This window comes from Lemur catta, chromosome 20, assembly GCF_020740605.2.
Source record: "Lemur catta isolate mLemCat1 chromosome 20, mLemCat1.pri, whole genome shotgun sequence".
NCBI classification, from domain to species: domain Eukaryota; kingdom Metazoa; phylum Chordata; class Mammalia; order Primates; family Lemuridae; genus Lemur; species Lemur catta.
The window spans coordinates 18635856-18655751 of NC_059147.1; the positions used below are offsets into that span (position 1 = coordinate 18635856).

General features: G+C 47.7%; 2 protein-coding genes across 2 annotated transcripts in view; one reads left to right on the forward strand and one right to left on the reverse strand.

Moving 5' to 3' along the window:
• LOC123625087 (RNA-binding protein Raly-like) overlaps positions 1-9607 on the forward strand; it is a 28140-nt gene extending 18533 nt beyond the window's left edge. Inside the window, exon 8 of the mRNA XM_045533300.1 lies at positions 8230-9607. The gene's annotated coding sequence lies outside the window, so the exon portion shown is untranslated. The remainder of the gene's footprint in view (positions 1-8229) is intronic.
• AARS1 (alanyl-tRNA synthetase 1) lies at positions 51-18820 on the reverse strand. Its single transcript, XM_045533969.1, has 21 exons — positions 18765-18820; positions 16401-16565; positions 14012-14200; positions 13524-13669; positions 12137-12328; positions 11453-11597; positions 10952-11097; positions 10239-10347; positions 9972-10122; positions 9141-9265; positions 8578-8722; positions 7546-7724; positions 6820-6933; positions 5305-5511; positions 4690-4874; positions 3192-3300; positions 2390-2503; positions 1683-1802; positions 1463-1549; positions 966-1079; positions 51-570 (listed from the first exon to the last, which is right to left on the reverse strand). Exons 2-21 carry the CDS (start codon positions 16542-16544, stop codon positions 385-387), a joined length of 2907 nt encoding a protein of 968 aa, XP_045389925.1. The 5' UTR covers positions 16545-16565; positions 18765-18820; the 3' UTR covers positions 51-384.
• Positions 18821-19896: the final 1076 nt, after the last annotated feature.

A 19896-nucleotide genomic window follows, 5' to 3' on the forward strand; every position in this document is an offset into this window, starting at 1 on the left:
TGTCAAACCGGGGCCCCTATGCTGGTGAGGGTAGAGATCACACGGCATCATCAAGTATTGCACATGGTCCTTTTATTTCCTGCAGCAAAAATGATTCCTACTTGCAGACCCAGAACCTCGGGTCCAGAGAGCTGCATCTATAGACACGAGGGTGACGACGTTAACAATCCTGGGTCAGTGTTCTAGACAGGTGGTGCTGACATGCGGAGCCCTGAGTCCCAGGACGGCTCCCGGGCGAGTCCCAGTCACTGCTGGGTTAGGAGGATGGATGGGGCTATTTAAAGGTCCCAGGATTCACATGTCCTTACAGCAGATGGAGAGCTCCTGGCTGGACTAATGCACCAGGATGAGAAGAAGGTGCTTCCCGCTGGCAGCACTCCTCCCTCAGTTCTTCACATCTCCCAGGCGGAGCTGGGCAAAGGAAGTGGCCAGCTGCAGCGCCTCCTGCAGGCAGCCCACGTTCTTGCCTGTGGCTTGGGCAGACATATCCTTGCCACCACCTTTGCCATCCATCAGGCCTGACACCTGCTGCACCCACTCACTGGCTTTCAAGCCCCGATTGGCTGCGTTCTGGAAGATAGAAGGAGGAAGTGGAAGTCAGGACAGAGGATGGGACTGAGGGAGGACAGAGAGAAAGAAAAAGGACGGAGGAGACACAGGCACCCACTCCCACCCTGGGCAATGCCAGAAGCTGAGACGGACTCCACAGCTGTACAGGGGAGCACAGTGACCACCACCCGCACAAGGCATACAGAGTGGCAAAGCCAGCTACCAGCCAGCACGTTTACACATATTCACCACTGAGAAGGCCCAAGGGCAAGGGGTACTGGCAAAGGTGACAAACGGCTGTTTCTAATGCGGAATGGACACAGCATGCCGGTCTTTGCAGACAGCCTTAAGAACTGACGTTTCCTACTGGTGCAGGGGTTGGCAGGGTTTGGAGCAAGGCTGCAGGCAATGCTGACCTGGGGAACTTGACACAAGCACGTGATCTTGCCGGCCTCATTGTCCACCGTGAAGAGCATGGCAGATGTCTGAGGGGAATGCGTCTTGAAAAGCTTCAAGGCTTCATTTAGGGCCTGTGGGGAGAACCTGGTGTCAGGCCATGGCCCTAGGGAGGGGCCTGTTCTCCATAAGAGCAGTTTGCAGAGCTCAGCCCCCAGCACCGGCCACCTGCTGCTACCCCTTCCGAGAGCAGGTGCTGTCCCCGGGAGCCTCTCTGGAGAAGAACCCAAGCACAGGGCCTTGCCCACACCCTGGCTCTGAGGGTGGCTTCCCACCTCCAGGAGCTGGTCCCCTTGCCAGACCTGTAGCTCTGCAGCCACCAGCTCTCTTCATGGCTCAGCCTGACCTGCAGCCCAGACAGTGGGCCCTTAGGTGACCACCCAACTCAGAGCCAGAGGCCACGTCAGCCACCAGAGGGCTGACCCAAAAGAAAGGGGCCCCCCAGCCCCTGCATTGCCTTGGCCGAGGCGCCACTCTCCATCTCCAGGATGACGAGGGGCTGGTTGGGGTTGCTGTCGATGAGCTGTTTTGTCTTCTCCAACACCTGGAAAAAGAAAAGTCCAGAAGAGAGGCTCAAGCCAAAAACCCAGGCCCCAAAACCCAGACAGCAGTCCTGCCAGCCTCTGCCGAGGAAATCCTCTTGGCTTCCTTCCAGCCCCAGCACCGCCAGGACTCACTCGCTTCTGGACGTCAGCCTTGCTGGCCCGGTCTAGGTCATCCATGATCTTCTTCAGGGACTTGAGAGTCTCCCTCAATTCATCCTTCTGCCACTGGGGGATGACTGCAGTAGCCAGGGACTGGAAACAAAACCGGAAGACCACAAGGGGCTAGGATATGAGGCTCAGCCCACCCCACCCTGCTGACTTTCAACAAAAGTCCTCCCTCACTAGTGTCTGGGAAAGGAGAGAGAAAACAAACACAAAAGTATCTGCTGGCCTTGAGACCAGCTGCTTTAGGAGCAACTGCAGCAGCTGTAACAAGCAGGGCTAGAGAAAGCGGCAGCAGAGCCAGCTGGACTCTTGCGTAAGGCCTAGTCCTTCCCAGGCTGGGAACGGGCTGCGACGGGCTCATGGGGAGCCTGGAGTATGAATGACCACCAGGCAGGCTTGGAAACAGGGCGGCCTTGGCACCCTCCCCATCTCCGTCACCCCCGGGGCCCATTGGGACTGGGACCGAGCTCGCCTACTCGCAGAAATGGGAGCAGCAGGCAGGTTCAGGGGTCCCCTCGGCAAGGCTGCAGGACAACAGAAGTCAGCCCAGAGGCTCATTCCACCGAGAACCAGGATCTGACAGGGCACAGTGAGGGCTCCCCAAGAACAGAGTGTCACACTCATCAGGCCTACGGGCTGAGTAAGCCCCAAGGAGGGAGGGAGGCCACCCCTACCTCACCAAGGTCAGCGATCTCCCTCTGCACATCCTTGTTTGGCGAAGTCTGGGCTTTCACTTTGGCCTCCATGACAGAGAGAGATTTGTTCAAGCTCTCCGCTTTCCTGAGGGCCTGGGAGGGGACAATCGCAGTTGTAAACTCTGATGCAGGTGACATTTAGCTTCACTATTCTGTGTGTAAACAGCTGTGGCAGCCCCAATAACAGACTATGGAGCAACACACCCTAAGACACCGGAAGTTTCTTTCTTCCAGGGAGCAGTCCCATAGCCCAGAAAGGAGAACTCCCTCCCACGCCAGGCCAGCACAGGCTGCTTCCCAACTCAGGCTCAGGGTGTGACTGGGAACTCTGCAATCAGGAGCCCCTTCCAACCCGTGAAATGACCACCCCTTAGGTGTTGGCTCAGTCAGACGCAAGCTACGGTTCCTGCCCCCAGAGCAGGCGTCCTCCACTGCACACACGTCAGACTAGGCGCACAGCCTAGGGACGTGTGGATAAGCCCTGGGGGCACCTGCAGCCAGGCAAAACCATGGCTTACTCTCTCAACAAGGAAATGTTAGGGGGTAGAAGCCAAATTCACACATATTTTAAAAGATTAAACATAAAAGAACTAGGACATCTCGTATGGTGGCGGCTTTCTTCTGCCAGGTAGGAGTAACTAGAGGACACTTTGGGGGTGGCACAGTGTGTCCTTTCATTCTGGCTGCAACAGCCACACACAGCACCGTTTCCTCTGTGGAATCACGGATGGGGCCCTCTCGCCTTGTTCAAATAAGCGACGAATCAGTTGGATCCGCTCACCTTCTGGGCTTCAGCACCTGTGACAGCAACAATTCTCCGGATACCCTTGGCAATGGCTTCTTCAGTGACAATCACAAAAGCTCCTGCGTGACTTGAGTTCCGAAGGTGCCTGGGTGGCAGAACACAAAGTCCGTGGTGAAGAGGAGGAAGCCCAGGCACCCAGGTTTCCTACTTGCACCTGGGAGCCCTAGGCTGGCCTGCGGGAGCCCTGTGGCGTCGTCCCTTCCCGGGACGCTCTCACGGCAGCAGTGCACACAGGCCCTTCACAGTTAAGGAACTCTCAGGACACAGCTCTGGCTTAAGCGGACAAGAGAAGCAGCAGGATGGGGAAGAGAGTCAGAGAAAGGCTGGGCTTGGGAGTGTTGACACTGAGCAAGACACCGTCTCTCTCAGCCTCAGTGTTCTCAGGAACAGAATGGGGATGATTTTCCCCCACATGGCTGCTGGGAGAATCAAACGAGATAAACATCAAAGTGCTCTGGAATCCCTAACATCCGATACAATATTGCTGTCATTAGGCTCCACGAGACTGTTGGGGGGGGTCCTGTGATGGAACACAGCTGTATTTTACATCCCTGCTCACAAGGTGAGAAGACTGGAAGATTACTTTAAAATCCTCCCACAACTAGGTTTTATTCCCTAGTTGCCTCAAACACTCATTAACTTCCCAAGTCAATCTCCTGCAGGGGTGGTAGAAAGTTTATGAAAGCTGTTTCCTGTGGCCTAAAGAGTGTTAGCATACAGGTATTCAGGCAGGATGGGGACTCATTTGCAGGCCCCATGCGACTGGGCAGAGAGGCCTGGAACTCGATCCCTCACACACTCCCACCCCACCTCCCACTCCCACCACCCCACTCCCGTTCCCTGCCTGCCTGAGGCCTGCAGGAGGCCTGGGATGGGATCTTAAGAAAGTTCTTTTCACCAGGCTTCCTTTGGAAGCAGGAACTTTCCAGGCCACCACGACTTTCCCAAAAAGATCCCAAATGCTATACAGGAATCCATGTTGGCAGAAACAAGTGGCTCTCCCAAGCCAAACTGAGCTGGGTCTACCAGGTGGCCTGCACAGGGGCTCTGAGACAACGGAGCTTAATTCCCCAGATGCTGCCCAGGGGAATTCGGTGAGGCACCGGGAACGCAAAGGGCTAGGCCGGATCAGAGCTCGATGAGCACTCCATGGCCTTGCTGAATCCTGAGTTCACACCAGCATCCTTGTTAGGAGCGTCCAGCAAACAACAGCAAGCGATTGTGTGCTAAGTGTTCTCACCACCTCCTCCTGGGAAGAACATTTCATCACAAACCCAGGAAATGTTATTGTCAGACACCAAGGGGTCTGACTGAGCACTAGGATGCTGAGGCTCTTGGGAATGCTATTTGGCAACTGCGTTTCAACCTCAGAAAGATAAGAGTTGGTCTAGCCTGTGACCCTCATCCTCAAAGGGGAATGCCAAATGATAAAGGCAGGTGGCCCCGTTGTCTACTGCTCCACCGCGGTACTCACGTGCCCCCACAGAACTCCACAGAAGTGAGGGAGCCAGCAGGGCCAGAGGGGTCATCCAACAGCTCGGACACCGGGACCCCAATGGAGACGACTCGCACGGGGTCAGGATAGGTTTCATCAAACACAGCCCGCAGGCCCTGGATGGCCTTTGCTGCTGCTAGGGGACAGTCCTGGGTGTAGACGGGCTGCCAGAGAAAGAAGACAGAAAAAAAGCTGGAGAAGGTCCCTGGAGGTGCAGTAAGAGGCAGCACAGAGAGTGGGACGCGGCTCTGCCCTGCACATGCCCTGAACCTCCAGAAATAATGCGCCACGTACAAAGTCAAGGGGATCAAGATGGGAATTTCCAACTATTTGGAGATGTGTGAACCGAATCTTATATGTAAACAGACGTAACTAGAAGAGCTCTGGTCGTCCTAAGGAGGGGGTGGGGCAAAGACCCCCTCCCCAGATACCAGCACTGCCCCCCAGGGAAGCAAAGTTTGAGAATCGCTGCTTTAAACAACTCTATGTGCAGGACAGAATCTGGCCCAACAGAGCATCTGAGCCTCTGTGGACAGTGATGATGTGGGAAGGCGTGAAGGTCATGACCCAAAGCTCGAACACAGTCCAGCCTACCTTGGCAGCCTCGATCATCTCGTTAGCGATCTCTTCGGCCTTCTTGATCTGTTGGGTGGACATGGCTCCCTTGGCAGTGAAGTCGAACCGAAGGCGGTCAGGGGCAACCAACGAGCCCTTCTGGTCGGCCTCGCCAAGCACCGAGCGCAGGGCAAAGTTGAGAATGTGGGTAGCTGTGTGGTTGCTCATGACAGGTCTCCGTCGGGGCTGTGGAGGGCCGAGGAGGTAGAGAGGTCTCTACCGGACTGCTAGTCGTCCCCCAATACTTGTTCCCCCTACTTTCCCCAAGTACTGGAATTTTAAGTTAGACATATCACCGTCCAGAATAAAGACATTTCCCAGCTTCCCTGCAGCTAAGTGTGACCACGTGCCTAAGTTCTGGTCAATAGGTTGTGAGCAGAAATGATATCCACCCTCAAAGGGAAGGGGCATGCCCTCCCCTCCCTCTTCCTCTTCCATGGCCTAGAACAGAAATTAAGAAACTATGGCCTATGGGCCAAATCTGGCCTGTCATTTATTTTTATAAATTGTTATAAAAAGGCTTATTGGAACACAACTACACTCATTTGTTTACATATTGTCTATAGCTACTTATGAGCTACAACAGCAAAGTTGAGTAATCATGACCAAGAGCATATAGTCCACAAAGCCAAAAATACTTACTATTCTGGACCTTTACAAAAAAATTTGCCAACCCTGGCCTAGACAATGGATCTGACAGCTCCCCTCTTGGACCATGAAATCAAGGGCAACACCTCAGGAATGAGGGTGGAGCGACAAGTGGGGAGAAGCTAGGCCCTGTGACTCTGTGGGGCACAGCCTTTGAATCAGCTCAAACTTTCAGGTGCAAAATATGCCTTGCTATCCTGTTCTGAGCTGCTCTTATTTTGGATCTGACACTTGCAACAGAGCCTAGTTCTTAATACAGGATCCTTGGCTCCTAAGGAAGTATTTGAGGTTAGAAAAGCGAACCATGAAAACAAATCTACTAAGATCTCAACTGAAATCACCGGTGAAATCACTGACTTGGGACACACAGATTTAACCCTTAGTTACATCCTTCACAATCCGCAAAATGCACCAAAATTTACTCCCGTACTTATAAAATTTCACTAGAGGTGACAACAATGATGAGCCAATTTAAACCAGAGAAAGGCCAGGTATGGTGGCTCACACTTGTAATCCTAGCATTTTGGGAAGCCGAGGCGAGAGGATCACTGAGGCCAGGAGTTTGAGACCAGCCTGAACAACATAGCAAGACTCTGTTTCTACAAAAAGTAGAAAAATTAGCCAGGTGCGGTGGCATGCACCTGTAGCCCCAGCAACTCAGCAGGCCAAGGCAAGAGAATCACTTGAGCCCCAGGAGTCTGAGGCTGCAGTGAGCTATGATAACGCCACTACACGCTAGACTGGCCAACAGAGGGAGACCCTGTGCCCCCCCCCAAAAAAAAAAAAAGCCAGAGAAGGAGGAAAGTACTATCCAGATCCAACAGGGGACAGAGTAATGCAACTCACCTCATCAATAAACAGCCGGACCTGATCACCCACTTTCAGGTTGCCATAGACAGTTCCTATGTGTAGCACATACCCTCCTCGCACCTGAGCATTCTTCACCGTAAACTCAGTTTTCTAAGAGTCAAGGAGGAGACCAATAAAAATCTTGAAAAATATATCAGTTCCCTCATATGTATACATATAAGTTCACATGCATAAAAACTCTTTACACATATAAATTGTATACATACATATATACTCTAAGACACTCTAATGTGGTGTGCACACACATATATGATACCATTATATATAATGAAACATATATGCACACACACAATATTAAGGAGAATCTTATAGAATTTGAAAGCCATCGTAAGAAACCTAGAGCCTAGGGAGACCGAGTAACTCATCCAAGACCAAACTCAGCAGTGGCAGAGCTAGAAGCTGAGTTTTCTACAAGGACACGTGCCCTCCAGAGAGCTGCTCCTCCTTATTTACAAGGAAAGCATGTCAGAACCTTGCACCCTGGCTGCAAGGATACTCCTACAACGTACCCGATGGCCGGGAAGCAACAGGGACAAGTAGCTCCCTCAGCTTCAGAAACCCTGACAATGGAACCCCACCCAAAGGTCTGTCGGGTTTGCTCCCCAAGGCCCGAAGTACTAAGGAGCAAGAGCAGCCGCCTGGCTCCATGCTTGCTGTCCCCACCTCCCGCTCCCGGCTAACAAGGAAGAACAACTGGCTCACGTCCTCACTGCTGTCATCAACCTTCACCAGGTAGCCTTCGTCATAGATCTGCCCTCCTTGCTCGGCATAGAAACAGGTCTTGTCCAGCACCACTCCACACTCCTGGCCCGTGGACACCTCTTCCACGAACATCTTCTCCCTGCGCAGAGCCACCACTGTGGCCACTGTGTTCTCAAACACTGCTCGATGGAAATGCACAGAATGGGGAACACAGGGTCGATGACTTAGTCACATATTCTTAGCTGGCTGCTGCTGGATTCTATTTCTCAGACTCTTCTTAGGTCCTAATTGTCCAATTTTAATTTGGAAGCAAGCCCATTAGACTACATGACAGGGCTTAGCACACTGGTTTTCTACCAGAAAATGCAACACTCAGCAGGGTGACCAACTGTCCCAGTTTCCATAACTGAGGGGTTTCCTGGCATGTAGGCTCTCATTGTTAAAACTGGGACAGTTCTGAGCAAACTGGGACAGTTTGTCACCCTAACTCTGAGCTATTGAGCATAAACTTAGTGAATCTGATTAGAAGAGTAGTAATACATCCCCTAGTCCAAGGTCAACTCACAAAGAATATATTCATTCTGTAGGCTTTCTTGGATAGATTTTTAGGTATGACCGTTCTCTGCTGGGGCAAAAAGAAATAACATGTATTGCCTATTAATTTCTTTTGTTTTTTAACTTTAGAATGCTATTATCCTGATGCAAAATTCAACAGCCACTGTGGATTGTATCAGTGTCAACTGCCTGGTTTCCTACAAGATGTTAAAATTAGGGGAAACTGCATTACATGAAGAATACGTGGAACCTCTCTACAACTTTTTTAACAACTTCCTGTGACCATGATTATTTCAAAATAAAGAGTTAAGAAAACGACCAGCCAAGGGTGCTGATGAGTATAAAAGTGCACAGCATGATTGTAGCACTGCAGGAAAGGCTGTCAGTGATCTGCTGGGTATCTAATCTTGAGAAACAGCTCCCCAACCCCCCCAGATAAGGGGCAAAAGGTTCAGAAGCAAAAAGAGCACAACATACCATAGCTACCGCCGGAGTCCGAATGGTAATTGTACTTTGGGGAATCGTCTGTGACCTCCAGCCCCTTTGCCCGGAGCTCTTCGATAGCATAAATGTCCAGCATGATGAGGTCTTCCCCGCCAGCTCCCTTGCCTTGTGATTTCAGCTGCCAGATCGAGAAACAAGCATAAGTTACCCGGAAGCAGGAGGAAAAGAACTCAAACTTGCTAAACTCTGCCAGGGTAAAGCTCTGAAACAGGATTTTTCATTCTCGGTGCTCCTGACATTTTGGGCCAGATAATTCTTTCATGTGGGGCTGTCCTCTTGCACTGCAGGATGTTCAGCAGCATCCCTGGCCTCTACTGACTAGATGACAGCGGCATCCCGCCCCCAGTTGTGAAAACCAAAAATGTCTTAAGACATCATTGCCAAATGCCCCCTGAGAGGCAGAATCGCCCTGAGTTGAGAATCACCGGTCTAGGGAAAGGAAGAATTTCACAGACTCAAATGGAGGGAAATCCGTGCTTGCTTTGGACCTGGCTTGGTAGGTGTGGGGTTTCCTGCTCACTCTCCAAATTCTTTACCTGGGCCATTTTCCTCTCCTCTTCAAAGCCATCCATATCTACCACCAGGCCCTTCTCTTCAGCAATCAGTCCAGTGAGATCCACCGGAAACCCGTAGGTGTCATAGAGAAGCCAAGCAGTGTCTCCTACACAGCACAAAGTAGTTGTGTCAAAATAGCACAATGGCCTCTTCCTTTCCATGCCAAGTGCCCCCAGGAGGATGCTAGGACCGACAGAGGGATTAAGAGCCGGCCAAGTCAGTACTGGCCCTGTGTGCCTGTCAGAAAACCATCAAGTCTTTTCCAGTTGACCTGGAGGAAACACAAGGGTCTCCTGGCAAAGCTGTGTTTCTACATCTGAACATAAGTGTGTTCAGCTTGTGAAACCTCATCAAGCTTCCCTGTGCACATTATACTTCAACAAGTAGAACAAAACATCTTTGGAATTAATTTTCCCATCTGATGAAAAATAAAGCAAGTTGCAAAGCAGTATATTCCAAATGTTCCCATTTTTGCTTGAAAAATACACACATACCCCTAAATACCTGCATGTACTCGCATGCAAATAGAAGAATCCTGAATACACCAAAGTCTTAAGAGTTGTTACCCCTGGGAAATGAGTTTGAGATTTTCACTTTTTGAATACTTTAGTATTCACTATTGTTTGAATACTTTATACCACAATAATGCATTAGTTTTATAATTTTACTGTAAATCCTGTTTCACACCAAAAGCAGTTTAACCAAACTATGCTCGCCTTGGAGACACGGGAGCCCACTCTCAGTCTGTGGCAAAAGTCCTTTGCCAGAAGGATGAAACAGCGGGATAGGGAAGGGCACAAGGAGGACCTCACCGGGAATGGTCTTGCTGTCTCCCAGGCTCTGAATTTTCCTGTCCAGGATGCGACGTCCTCTGCTGAGAGTCTTGAGAAACTGCACTTCTTCTTCATTAATGATGTCCTTCACCATGTCTGGATCCTTCTTTAGCTCAGGAAATGCATCTCCCTGACAGAGGGGAAACAGAGGTGAGGGGCTCTATCCTATGACACCTCTTAAAAATGCTCATTAACAGTGTGCTACCTCCTTTAGCACAGAAGAACTAAGCAGGGAAATATACTTACCAGGGATTGGACGACAACATCTACTAATGTAGCAAAGAAACCCCTACTGGCATTGAGTTTCTCATGGGAGTATCGAACAGCCCGGCGGAGAATCCGTCTCAACACGTACCTGTAAGAGGCAGAAACAAGTCCCTTGCTGGACAACATTCCCAGCTGAGGGTTTTATAGGGGTTCCTTGAGATTTCTACCCAAAGCAACGTGACCAACTTTTTGTCTTGCTCTTTCAGAGACTTTCTTTTATCTTAAACCTGCTTCTTCTGGCATCCCCTGAGGTCATTAATTCCAGTGTAAAACTCAGTATCATACCCACAAATACACGTCAAGGATGACCTAGGGTAAACCTTGCTTTGTTTTCCTTCCATATTTGGCCACCCAGACAGGGAAGCAAGAAGCACAGACCAGATGTATACTTGATGCCCTGCCTGTCAGTAATCAGTTTCCTGGGGCTCGTCAATACTTACTCCTACTCTGCCCCTGCCAATATCCCACCAGCTTTAAATAACAATCCTTATCATCTTGTACTGAGCAGCAAAGGTTTAATGCAACTCTTCAACATTAGCTGAAATTCCCTTCGTCCCTTAAGAAAATTGGGGAGGGAGATTCCAACTACCCAGAAGACAAAGGAAATAATAATAAAGTATAGCTTTAAGTTCCACAAAGAGTCATAAAACTCATGGTCAGTCCAAAAGCTGCCCTGTGTGTAACACACTTACCCCCGCCCCGTGTTGTCAGGCCGGCCGCCATCAGCCAGGGCCACAGTGATGGTCCGAGCATGGTCGGCCAGCACCCGGTAGGCCATGTCAATCCCATCGGCATCGTCAGCACCAACTTTCCCAGTGTACGGCCGGGCGCCTGTGCCCTACAGACAAAAACCAGGAGGTGGCCCATTAGGAAACAGCCCTTCTGGCGCTGCCTTGCCCAGGGAGGTTCCCAGAGGATTGAGGAGCATTAGGAGAAAGATGGTCACCATGCCAGATCCTGTACCCCAAGAAGAGTGACAGTGGGAGAGCAAGGAGACTCCAGCCAGCCCCCTACTCAACAAATTACACTGCCTCGTGCCCAGAGCCTCACATTGTCATCGTTAACAATGAAGTGGGCAGATGGTAACTGGTGCCCTTGGCTGGCAAAGCGTAACGTCGTCATTGACAGCACTGCTAAGAGTCCAGCCTGGAAACCTCCCCAGAAGTTTGAAACGGTTGCAACAGGACCAGTACCTTCTGAATGGCTTCAAAGTAAGGGACAAAAAGGTCAGTGTCATAGTTGGACATCTTATTCTGCAGCACAGACACCAGTCGCTCCAGGCCCATCCCTGTGTCAATGCTTTTCTTGGGAAGAGGTTTCAGAACGCCATCTGTTTCCCTGTATGATGCAGAGGGAGAGGAAGCTGAAGCAGGGACTCGGGCTACCACCCCACCAGTCCCTGCTGCTTAGAACTCATTCACATGGCACAGTTTGTAGACTGGCTATTTGCCATTTGCGCCTGCCTGGTTGGGTGAGTAGAAGGGAGTGGAGGGAGAAAGGAAGGAAAAGTACTCTGGGGCCCACTTAAGAGTGAGGCAACTGCAGGGAAATTAGCTCTAAAACAGCGGCCCAAATTACAGTCAGAATAACATTATGGGAAGAGCCCTCAAGAACGTATTATGTGGGATAAGAATAGGCCCAGCCCTGTCCCAGAGATCAAAGGTGAAACTTGAGAAATAACAGTTAAAGAAAGTGCCATAAGATCCCATGATGCCTGTGGAGCCTGCTTCAGCACAGCTCCACTGTCCCCAAAGACAAAGATTAGCAAAGAGCCTTCAGCCAGGAAGAAAGCCACGCAGCTCTGAGTTCCTCTTTCTCTACTTGGCTCTAAGAAAGGCACCGCTCTTCGCAGGAACGGAGCAGGACCGCAAGGCCACCTGTTATACTGGATAAACACAAGGTTCCAGATCTCCAGCACATTCGGGTCATCCTGGTTGACAAGGTGTGCAGCGTCCCGACCACCAATCCGGTCATAGTGGATCTCACTGCAGGGACCACATGGGCCTGTGTCACCCATCTCCCAGAAGTTATCCTTCATGTTGCCAGGGAGGATTTTTCTGTCATCCAGCCTGCATAAGATAAGCCCAGTTATAGCCACTGGTAAGGATTCTGTCGAGACTTGCATCCACTACAAAAGAAATCCCCTTGCAATTTTTTATAAAAAAGTCCTACCCTTTGGTGATGACTAATGCTAAGCCTGTATGGTTAGCAGGCTAAAGAAGCTGAACACGACTCTTCTCAAGAAGAACACAAAATACCACAGAATATAAAATATACATACACTATGATCATAACTCAATAAAAACTTGCAAAGATACAGATAAAGCCTAGAAAAGAACACATAAAAATGAAAATTTTTATGCTGAATATGACCAGAATTTAAGCAAAGGTTTTCCTTGTGAATACTTCTTCATTTTTCAAAATGACTACATTATAAGGCAGTATAAGTGTTAAAAAAAAAGCTGCTGATTATTTAAAGTCACCTCTCTATATGCTAATTTAGTCATCTTTTATCTTAAAATGATACAGAAAGAATTTGATAGGATTAAAACATTTTCAAAGTAAAAAAATAACATAAGAAATTTTTCGAAATAGGATATGTAATTTTATTTTATTTTTATCTTTTTTTTTTTCATACAGAGTCTCGCTCTGTTGCTTGGGCTAGAGTGCTATGGTGTCAGCCTAGCTCACAGCAACCTCAAACTCCTGGTCTCAAGCAATCCTACTGCCTCAGCCTCCCAAATAGCTGGGACTGCAGGCATGCATCACCATGCCCAGCTAATTTTTTCTATATATTTTTAGTTATCCAGCTAATTTCTTTCTATTTTTAGTAGAGACGGGGTCTCACTCTTGCTCAGGCTGGTCTTGAACTCTGGACCTCAAGCAATCCTCCCACCTCGGCCTCCCAGAGTGCTAGGATTACAGGCGTGAGCCACTGTGCCCAGCCGGGATATGGAATTAAAAAAAAAATTTCCAAGGTACTTGATTTTGCCGAAAGTTGGTAAATAACTCAGAACACTCAAAAAAGACTGTGCTTGCTTAATAAAGAAATTGCATATGGGCCGGGCTTTCAACAGAGTGATCAAAGGAGCAATTAATACATCTAAAGATAATTATTCCCACTCACCACCCCCTGCATCTCAAAATGCACACCCCAAAATGGGTAATAGTGATACACTCCAGGTCACGTAAGACCTCACTCTTACACTGAGGTTAGGAATCATTTTATTCCTCTGTATCTCAACAAGTAAGTTGTACTCTTACCCCAAATTCTGCCAGATCTGTTTGCACTCCAGATCTGGTTCTAAGCCAGCTGCTTCATCCCCACCAAAGTAAGTTACATAAAGTCTTTCAACTGGAATGCCAAACTCTTCGGTGAGAAGTTCCAGAGCCATCTTACAAGCCAATTCCTACAAAAAGAACAATACAGAACATGGCCCAACCCAAATCTAGTTAGTGTGAGTACAAAAAGACCAGATTCTAAGAACACAAATTAAAAAAAAATGACAATATCCTCCCTATAGATTCAACTAAATTTAGGATCAATTTATATGAAAAATCCAAATATAAACTGAAATCATCAAATCACAGGTACTACTTCCAGGAAGTCTTAGAATAAATGCCCTTCATTCCTGAATCTCCCAGGTGATCATATTTCATATTTTAAAATAAGTAAAATTAGAACCCAGTTCCCTCCATGGAAATGACCACTTTATTCAAAACCCCAACAAGTTCCCCTGCTCTGAGCTCACCTTGAAGTAATCTCCAAAAGACCAAGAGCCCAACATCTCAAAGAAGGTGTGATGATAGACGTCCTTGCCCACGTCGTCCAGGTCATTGTGTTTGCCTCCAGCCCGGATGCATTTCTGCGTATTGGCAGCTCTGCTCAGCTTTGCCATAGGGTGAGAGGGGTCAATAGTGTTCAGGAAGATGGGTTTGAACTAAAAAAAGAAGAACAGTTCAACTTTTAAAGAGCTACGGGTGACATCAGGTGGCCACACACTGGCAGCAAGAGACAACATACAAACTGCGGTTCGTGGATTTAACCAGCCTGGAATATAGACACTTGTCAGAAGCAGGTGGCCTGATGGAGCCACAGCAGAGGCAGCCTATCTCGGAGCAGGTTTTCCTTGGACCTAGCTTCCTAACAGTCCCCACCACTGCCGGGGCCACCACAGGGGAAAGGCCCACCAGATCTGAGATAAGAGCCAAAGGCTGAAGCTGTGAAACCTGTGCTTCTTCACAAGTCTCTGATGTTCAGGGCTTATATCATCTTTCTGGAAGAACTTATTCTAAAAATTGATATGCTTGCTTGGCAGTAAGGTGACGAGTAAGAAAAAAATTTAAGACATATAAAGGGAGTAAAGTCAGCACAACACTGATGAATGCTTGGATGTACTGGGAGACAGAATGACCTCACTCTGAAGATTTATCAAGTCATACTTGGATGTATCATTGTTATTTGTGTCACTTTGCCTTATTTTTACCACTAAACCGGTCCAATTCAGCACTGTCCAATTTGGTAACCAGACCCTCGTGACCATGTAAAATTAAATTAACTAAAATTAAATAATCAGTAATATTTTAAATAATTAAAAATTTTGTTCCTTGATCACACCAGAGCAATAATTAGATGTGACTGGTGGCTACCATATTGGGCAGGAAAGAGAAGGAACATTTCCATCATTACAGGAAGCTCTACTGGACAGTCGTGAGCTAGATCATGAACTCCTTAAAAGTAAAAACAATCTCACTTATCTCTGCATGCCCAGCACCTAGGAAAGCACCTAAAAAGAGCAAGTACCTAATAAATACTATTTCAAATTGTTTAAAAAAAAAAGTTAAGGTGTATGCACAGAACTCACACATAACTGAAAACACTTCATAATTTGATACTCAATGTTACATAAGGTGGAACATGTTCCCACCATTTCTAACTTTCCAAGCCAGAAAAGACATCTGAGAGGAAAAATATGTCAACTTATCACAGAGTGAGGAGCATCCTAAGGGCTGGCAGATCCACTGGGCTATGCAGGGCTCCAAGAGAATCATCGTAGGAAACCCGGAGAGCAACACCCAACCTGAACCCACTTTTGTCAAGAATCAGCCTGGTAAGTATTTTTCACCATCACAAACAAATTGAAAAACTCCTCTTAAACTGCTTTGTGAATGTATGACACTTCCATTATTATAAGAGAAACCCTTTTCTCTATCAATAAAACTTTCAAAATATCTTTTATAATTCAACTGCTCCTAACACAGAACATACTAACTAATTATAAAGTTTCTTCAGCAATGGATCTAGACTGGCACTGGTGGCAACAGTTTCGAGAAAGGGACAGGCGCAGTGGTGCACACCCATAGTCCTAGCTACTCCAGGGCCAAGGCAGGAGGAGCACCAGAGCCCGGGAGTTCAAGGCTGTAGTTTGCCACGATCTTGCCTGTGAATTGCCACTGCTCTCCAGCCCAGGCAACACAGCAAAGACCCCATTTTTTAAAAAAGAAATAAAGACAGACAGAAAGAAAGGAAGTTAAAAAATAAAATCAATGAAACTGTGCATGGCCTAGAAAGGAAATGAAAGCAAAGCTCTGAGAGAATCCTGAAGAACCAAGTTACTTTATAAAGAAAAAAACAAGGACAATGACAAGATGAAAGAGAATCATGATAACTGAACTAACAAGTTATCTGCAGGGCTCAGCAAGATGAATTCGGCGTCTGATTCTAATAAAACTCAGCTTTTTCCTCAGGAGTAAAAAAAGACAAAACTTCACAAATTGGACGGTGGGCCGTAATTTTCCTGAGAGGCAAACAAGTCTTATCCACGGGTATTGAGGTCTTCCACTGTAATAACTAAAAACAATAATACCTAATATTTGAGTATCTACTATGTACCAAATACTGCGCTAAATATTTTGTAGGTATTACTTTATTCACTCCTCACTGCAACCTATAGACAGGCAATATTATTCTTCATTTCACAGTCAAAGAAACCGAGGTTCACAACATAAAGAAAATTCTGCAAGATGACACAGTAAAGGACAGAACTGGGACGCTGCCTGACTCCGGGGGCTGTGTTTTAATCACTGTTCTGCTGCCTCCTATGTGCACAAACAGCCAGGAGGAAAGGAAAAAACCCTTACCTGGTTCATGCCAGCATTGGCAAAGAGCAAAGTAGGATCATCCAACGGGATGGTAGCAGATGAGTGAACATAGGTGTGCTCATTTCTCTTGAAGAAGTCTATAAATCGCTGCCGGATTTCACTTGCTGTTAGGGGCGAGTCCATCTTGAAAGTCACCCCAAAGAACTAACCAAAGTAAAACATGAAGGAAAATTAGAGGAACTGAAACTAAAAGATAAGTATGCACTAAACAAGACTCCTGGCTTCTCAATCCAGGTCACAGCAGGACACCAGGAAGCTGTAGTAATGTCCAAGGATAAAATCAAAGCAAACATTGCTGCACCAGCAGATAGCAGCCCCATCCGTTCTTCCTGCCCATGCCAACCTCAATAGGTTCAACATACCAACACACCAAGCAGAGCAGGAAGCTGTTTATTCATGTTTTCATTCATTCAACAAATATGCATTAAATATCTACTCTGTGCCAGGCCTTAAGCCAGGAATTAGAAAAGGACAGGCTGGGCTTAGTGGCTCACATGTGTAATCCCAGCACTTTTGGAGGCTGACGTGGGGGGGATGGCTCAAGGCCAGGAGTTCAGGAGTTCAAGACCAGCCTGGGCAACATAATGAGACCCCCTATCTCTTTAAAAAAAAAAAAAAAAAAAAGCCATCCTGTATTGGGAAAGCTGTAAAGGAACAGAATGGATAATACAATATCAAGTTGATTGGCTTAAAAGTTTTTTTTATGAGGAAGATACAGTAAAGATGAACACAGTGGACAACATGAGACCCTGACTCTCAGATTTATGTTTAACCACAATTCCAATTGATTTATGCACCACACAATCAATTCATTACTCAAACAAAAGCCCTTTGGGCAAAAAGATGGTGAAACACTGGCTCACAGCCAATCAGCTGACCACAATTCCCACAGATGGGGACTTGCTGTCCATGCTAAGAGTCAAGGCTCAGGTTTTTAGAAAGGTCGTCACACCACATTCTTCCTCATCACGGCTCTCAATAAATCTTAACAGTGGCCAAAATGAATTTACAGTGGTAATCCTGACACTTTGCAGCAGCATCACAGCTGTTTCAGAGTTCATTGTTCCTCCTTTAGATGGGCTACCCGAGGTAAATGAGCATGTAGGAATTTCCCATTTTTGCTTATTCATTCAACATAACGAGTGCATACTATGTACTAGAAATCAAGACGAATGAGAGTCTTTACGTCCTTCACAGGGAGACCGTCATATATGGAGATAACTGCAGTGTTGTGTAAAAGGATCTAATATATTGACTATAAACCCTGTGGAGGCTGGGACTATTAAAAGCTGTGTCCCCACCTCCACTCATTCATTCATTCAATATAAACATACTGGAAGGCTGCATGGGATACCGAGATAGCAGGACCTCAGATTCCACTTCCCAACAGGGACTATAAAGGTCTTGGGCACCTTAAATCACACTGTGGCTCCAGCCACAGGACCTTTTAACATGCTTTTCGTGTGTCAGACAAGCTGTCTGCCCCACCCCCACTCCTTTCCCTTTTCCTAGTTAATTTCTCATTTTTGATATCTCGATACCACAGAAACATATCTAAGGAAGGCTTCCCCTTCTTGATCAGGCTCCTCCTCTTCTACTGTCTCATAGCCCCCAGTGTCTCCCTTCATAATTTCTACATGCATCTGATCGCTTCTTTAATGTCCATCTCATCAGGCTGTAAGTTCCATCTCGGTGGGAATCATGACTGTTTTGGGCTCACCCTTACGGTATATCCTTAGCATCCAGTACAGTGGTTGCTAAATACGTATTTCATGATTAGGTATGCTAATCCTTTAACAGCAAGGTCTGAATTAACGAACACACTTTAAAGCACCCCGAGAAATGCAGACTGTCTGAAAGTAATAGCTGAACATGATGGTCCAGGTGGGCCTGGACTGGTATTAGCTATTTAGTTAATTTTAAGAAATTAGAGAAATGGCTCACTGCGAGACTCCACCCTTATCTCCTATGCCCCCTCCCGCCCCTTGGGCATTAAAACCAAGGGAAATAATAAAACCTCAGCTTCGGATGGATACATAAAGCAACCGTAACCCTCCCAAGCTCTCGGTCTTTGGCAAGTCCGCCCAAGGCCGCTCCACCTCCAGAGCGCCGGAGGGCTGACAAAAGGCCACTGCCCGGCTCCCGCTCCAGCCCAGGCTCGGGTTCTCGAGGCCACGCGGGGCCTGGCCCAGGGGCCCGCTGCCACTGCCGATCCTTCCCCCCAAATCCCAGGTCCAGACTCTTCCACAGCGCGGCAGAGCTCTCGCAGGGCTGCCTGATTCTGCCCAGGATCGCCATCGCTAACTCCTTCCTCAGAGCCCACTACCCCGCGCCCGCGGTTACCTGCTCTCGCAGAGGCGCAGCAATACCGGCCCCAAGCCACAGCCAGCCGCAACCTGCCCCGCCCCGTCCAATCAGAGCGCCCCGGTGGAAAGTGCCCGGCTGCGCCTTACCCCACGAGATATTATTGGTAAATATACATGCCAATCAAACTGAGCACGAATCAGCTCATTAGCTCATTTGTGGGAAGGCGGCTCTAAATTGGCTGATGCAATGGCGAAGAAAGATGGGACTCTGGTGCATCACGTGATGGGGTTGGACACCGGCTCCTGGAGGAGTTTCCATATGCAAGATCCTAATACTTTAGTTGACATAGTTAATGAGGGGACAAGGAAACACGTGTTTGGTAGTGATCAAGGGTCTTGGTATACTTCTGTTTTGTTTTTTTTTTTTTGAGACAGAGTCTCACTCTGTTGCCAGGCTAGAGTGCCATGGCGTCAGCCTAGCTCACAGCAACCTCAAACTCCTGGGCTCAAGCGATCCTCCTGCCTCAGCCTCCCTGGTAGCTGGGACTACAGGCACACACCACTGTGCCTGGCTAATTCTTTCTATTTTTAGTTGTTTGGCTAATTTCTTTCTATTTTTTTAATAGAGACGAGGTCTCGCTCTTGCTCAGGCTGGTCTCCAACTCTTAAGCTCAAACGATCCTCCTGCTTTGGCCTCCCAGAGTGCTAGGATTACAGGCCTGAGCCACTGCGCCTGGCCTACTTCTGTTCATTTTAGTTGCAGAATGACATGTAGACCTCAAAGATACTGACTTACTGTGCTCATGGATACACCTTCCCTTAGCAAGCCTTCTATTTGGTGCAGAAGAAATATAACAGTAGTTGAGATACAACAGGATTTGCATCTGGTCTTACATTTGGCTTTGAAAAATAATAGTTAATATTTACATGTAGTGGGGTGCAGTGAGAGGCACCTGTAGTCCCAGTTACTTGGAAGGCTGAGGCAGGAAGATTGCTTGAGCCTAGGAGTTGGAGTACAGAGGCTGGGCAACATTGAGAGACACTCCCTCACAAAAAATAAAATAAAACTACCTTGCACAAGGTAAGTTTTGAGAGACAGGTCTCCCTATATTGCACATTAAGAGAAATTGTAATTGAGGCCTAAAAGTCACATTCTTCTATGATTATCC

Bases quoted from the DNA above. Each gene is read 5' to 3' on its own strand.
- AARS1 (XM_045533969.1), bottom strand. From the start codon at position 16,544: ATGGACTCGCCCCTAACAGCAAGTGAAATCCGGCAGCGATTTATAGAC. The intron at 13,670-14,011 runs GTGAGCTCAGAG...TTCTTTTTGTAG, and splicing joins CTTTTGGAGATTACTTCAAG to GAATTGGCTTGTAAGATGGC. The intron at 4,875-5,304 runs GTAGGCTGGACT...TTTCTCTGGCAG, and splicing joins AGATGATCGAGGCTGCCAAG to CCCGTCTACACCCAGGACTG.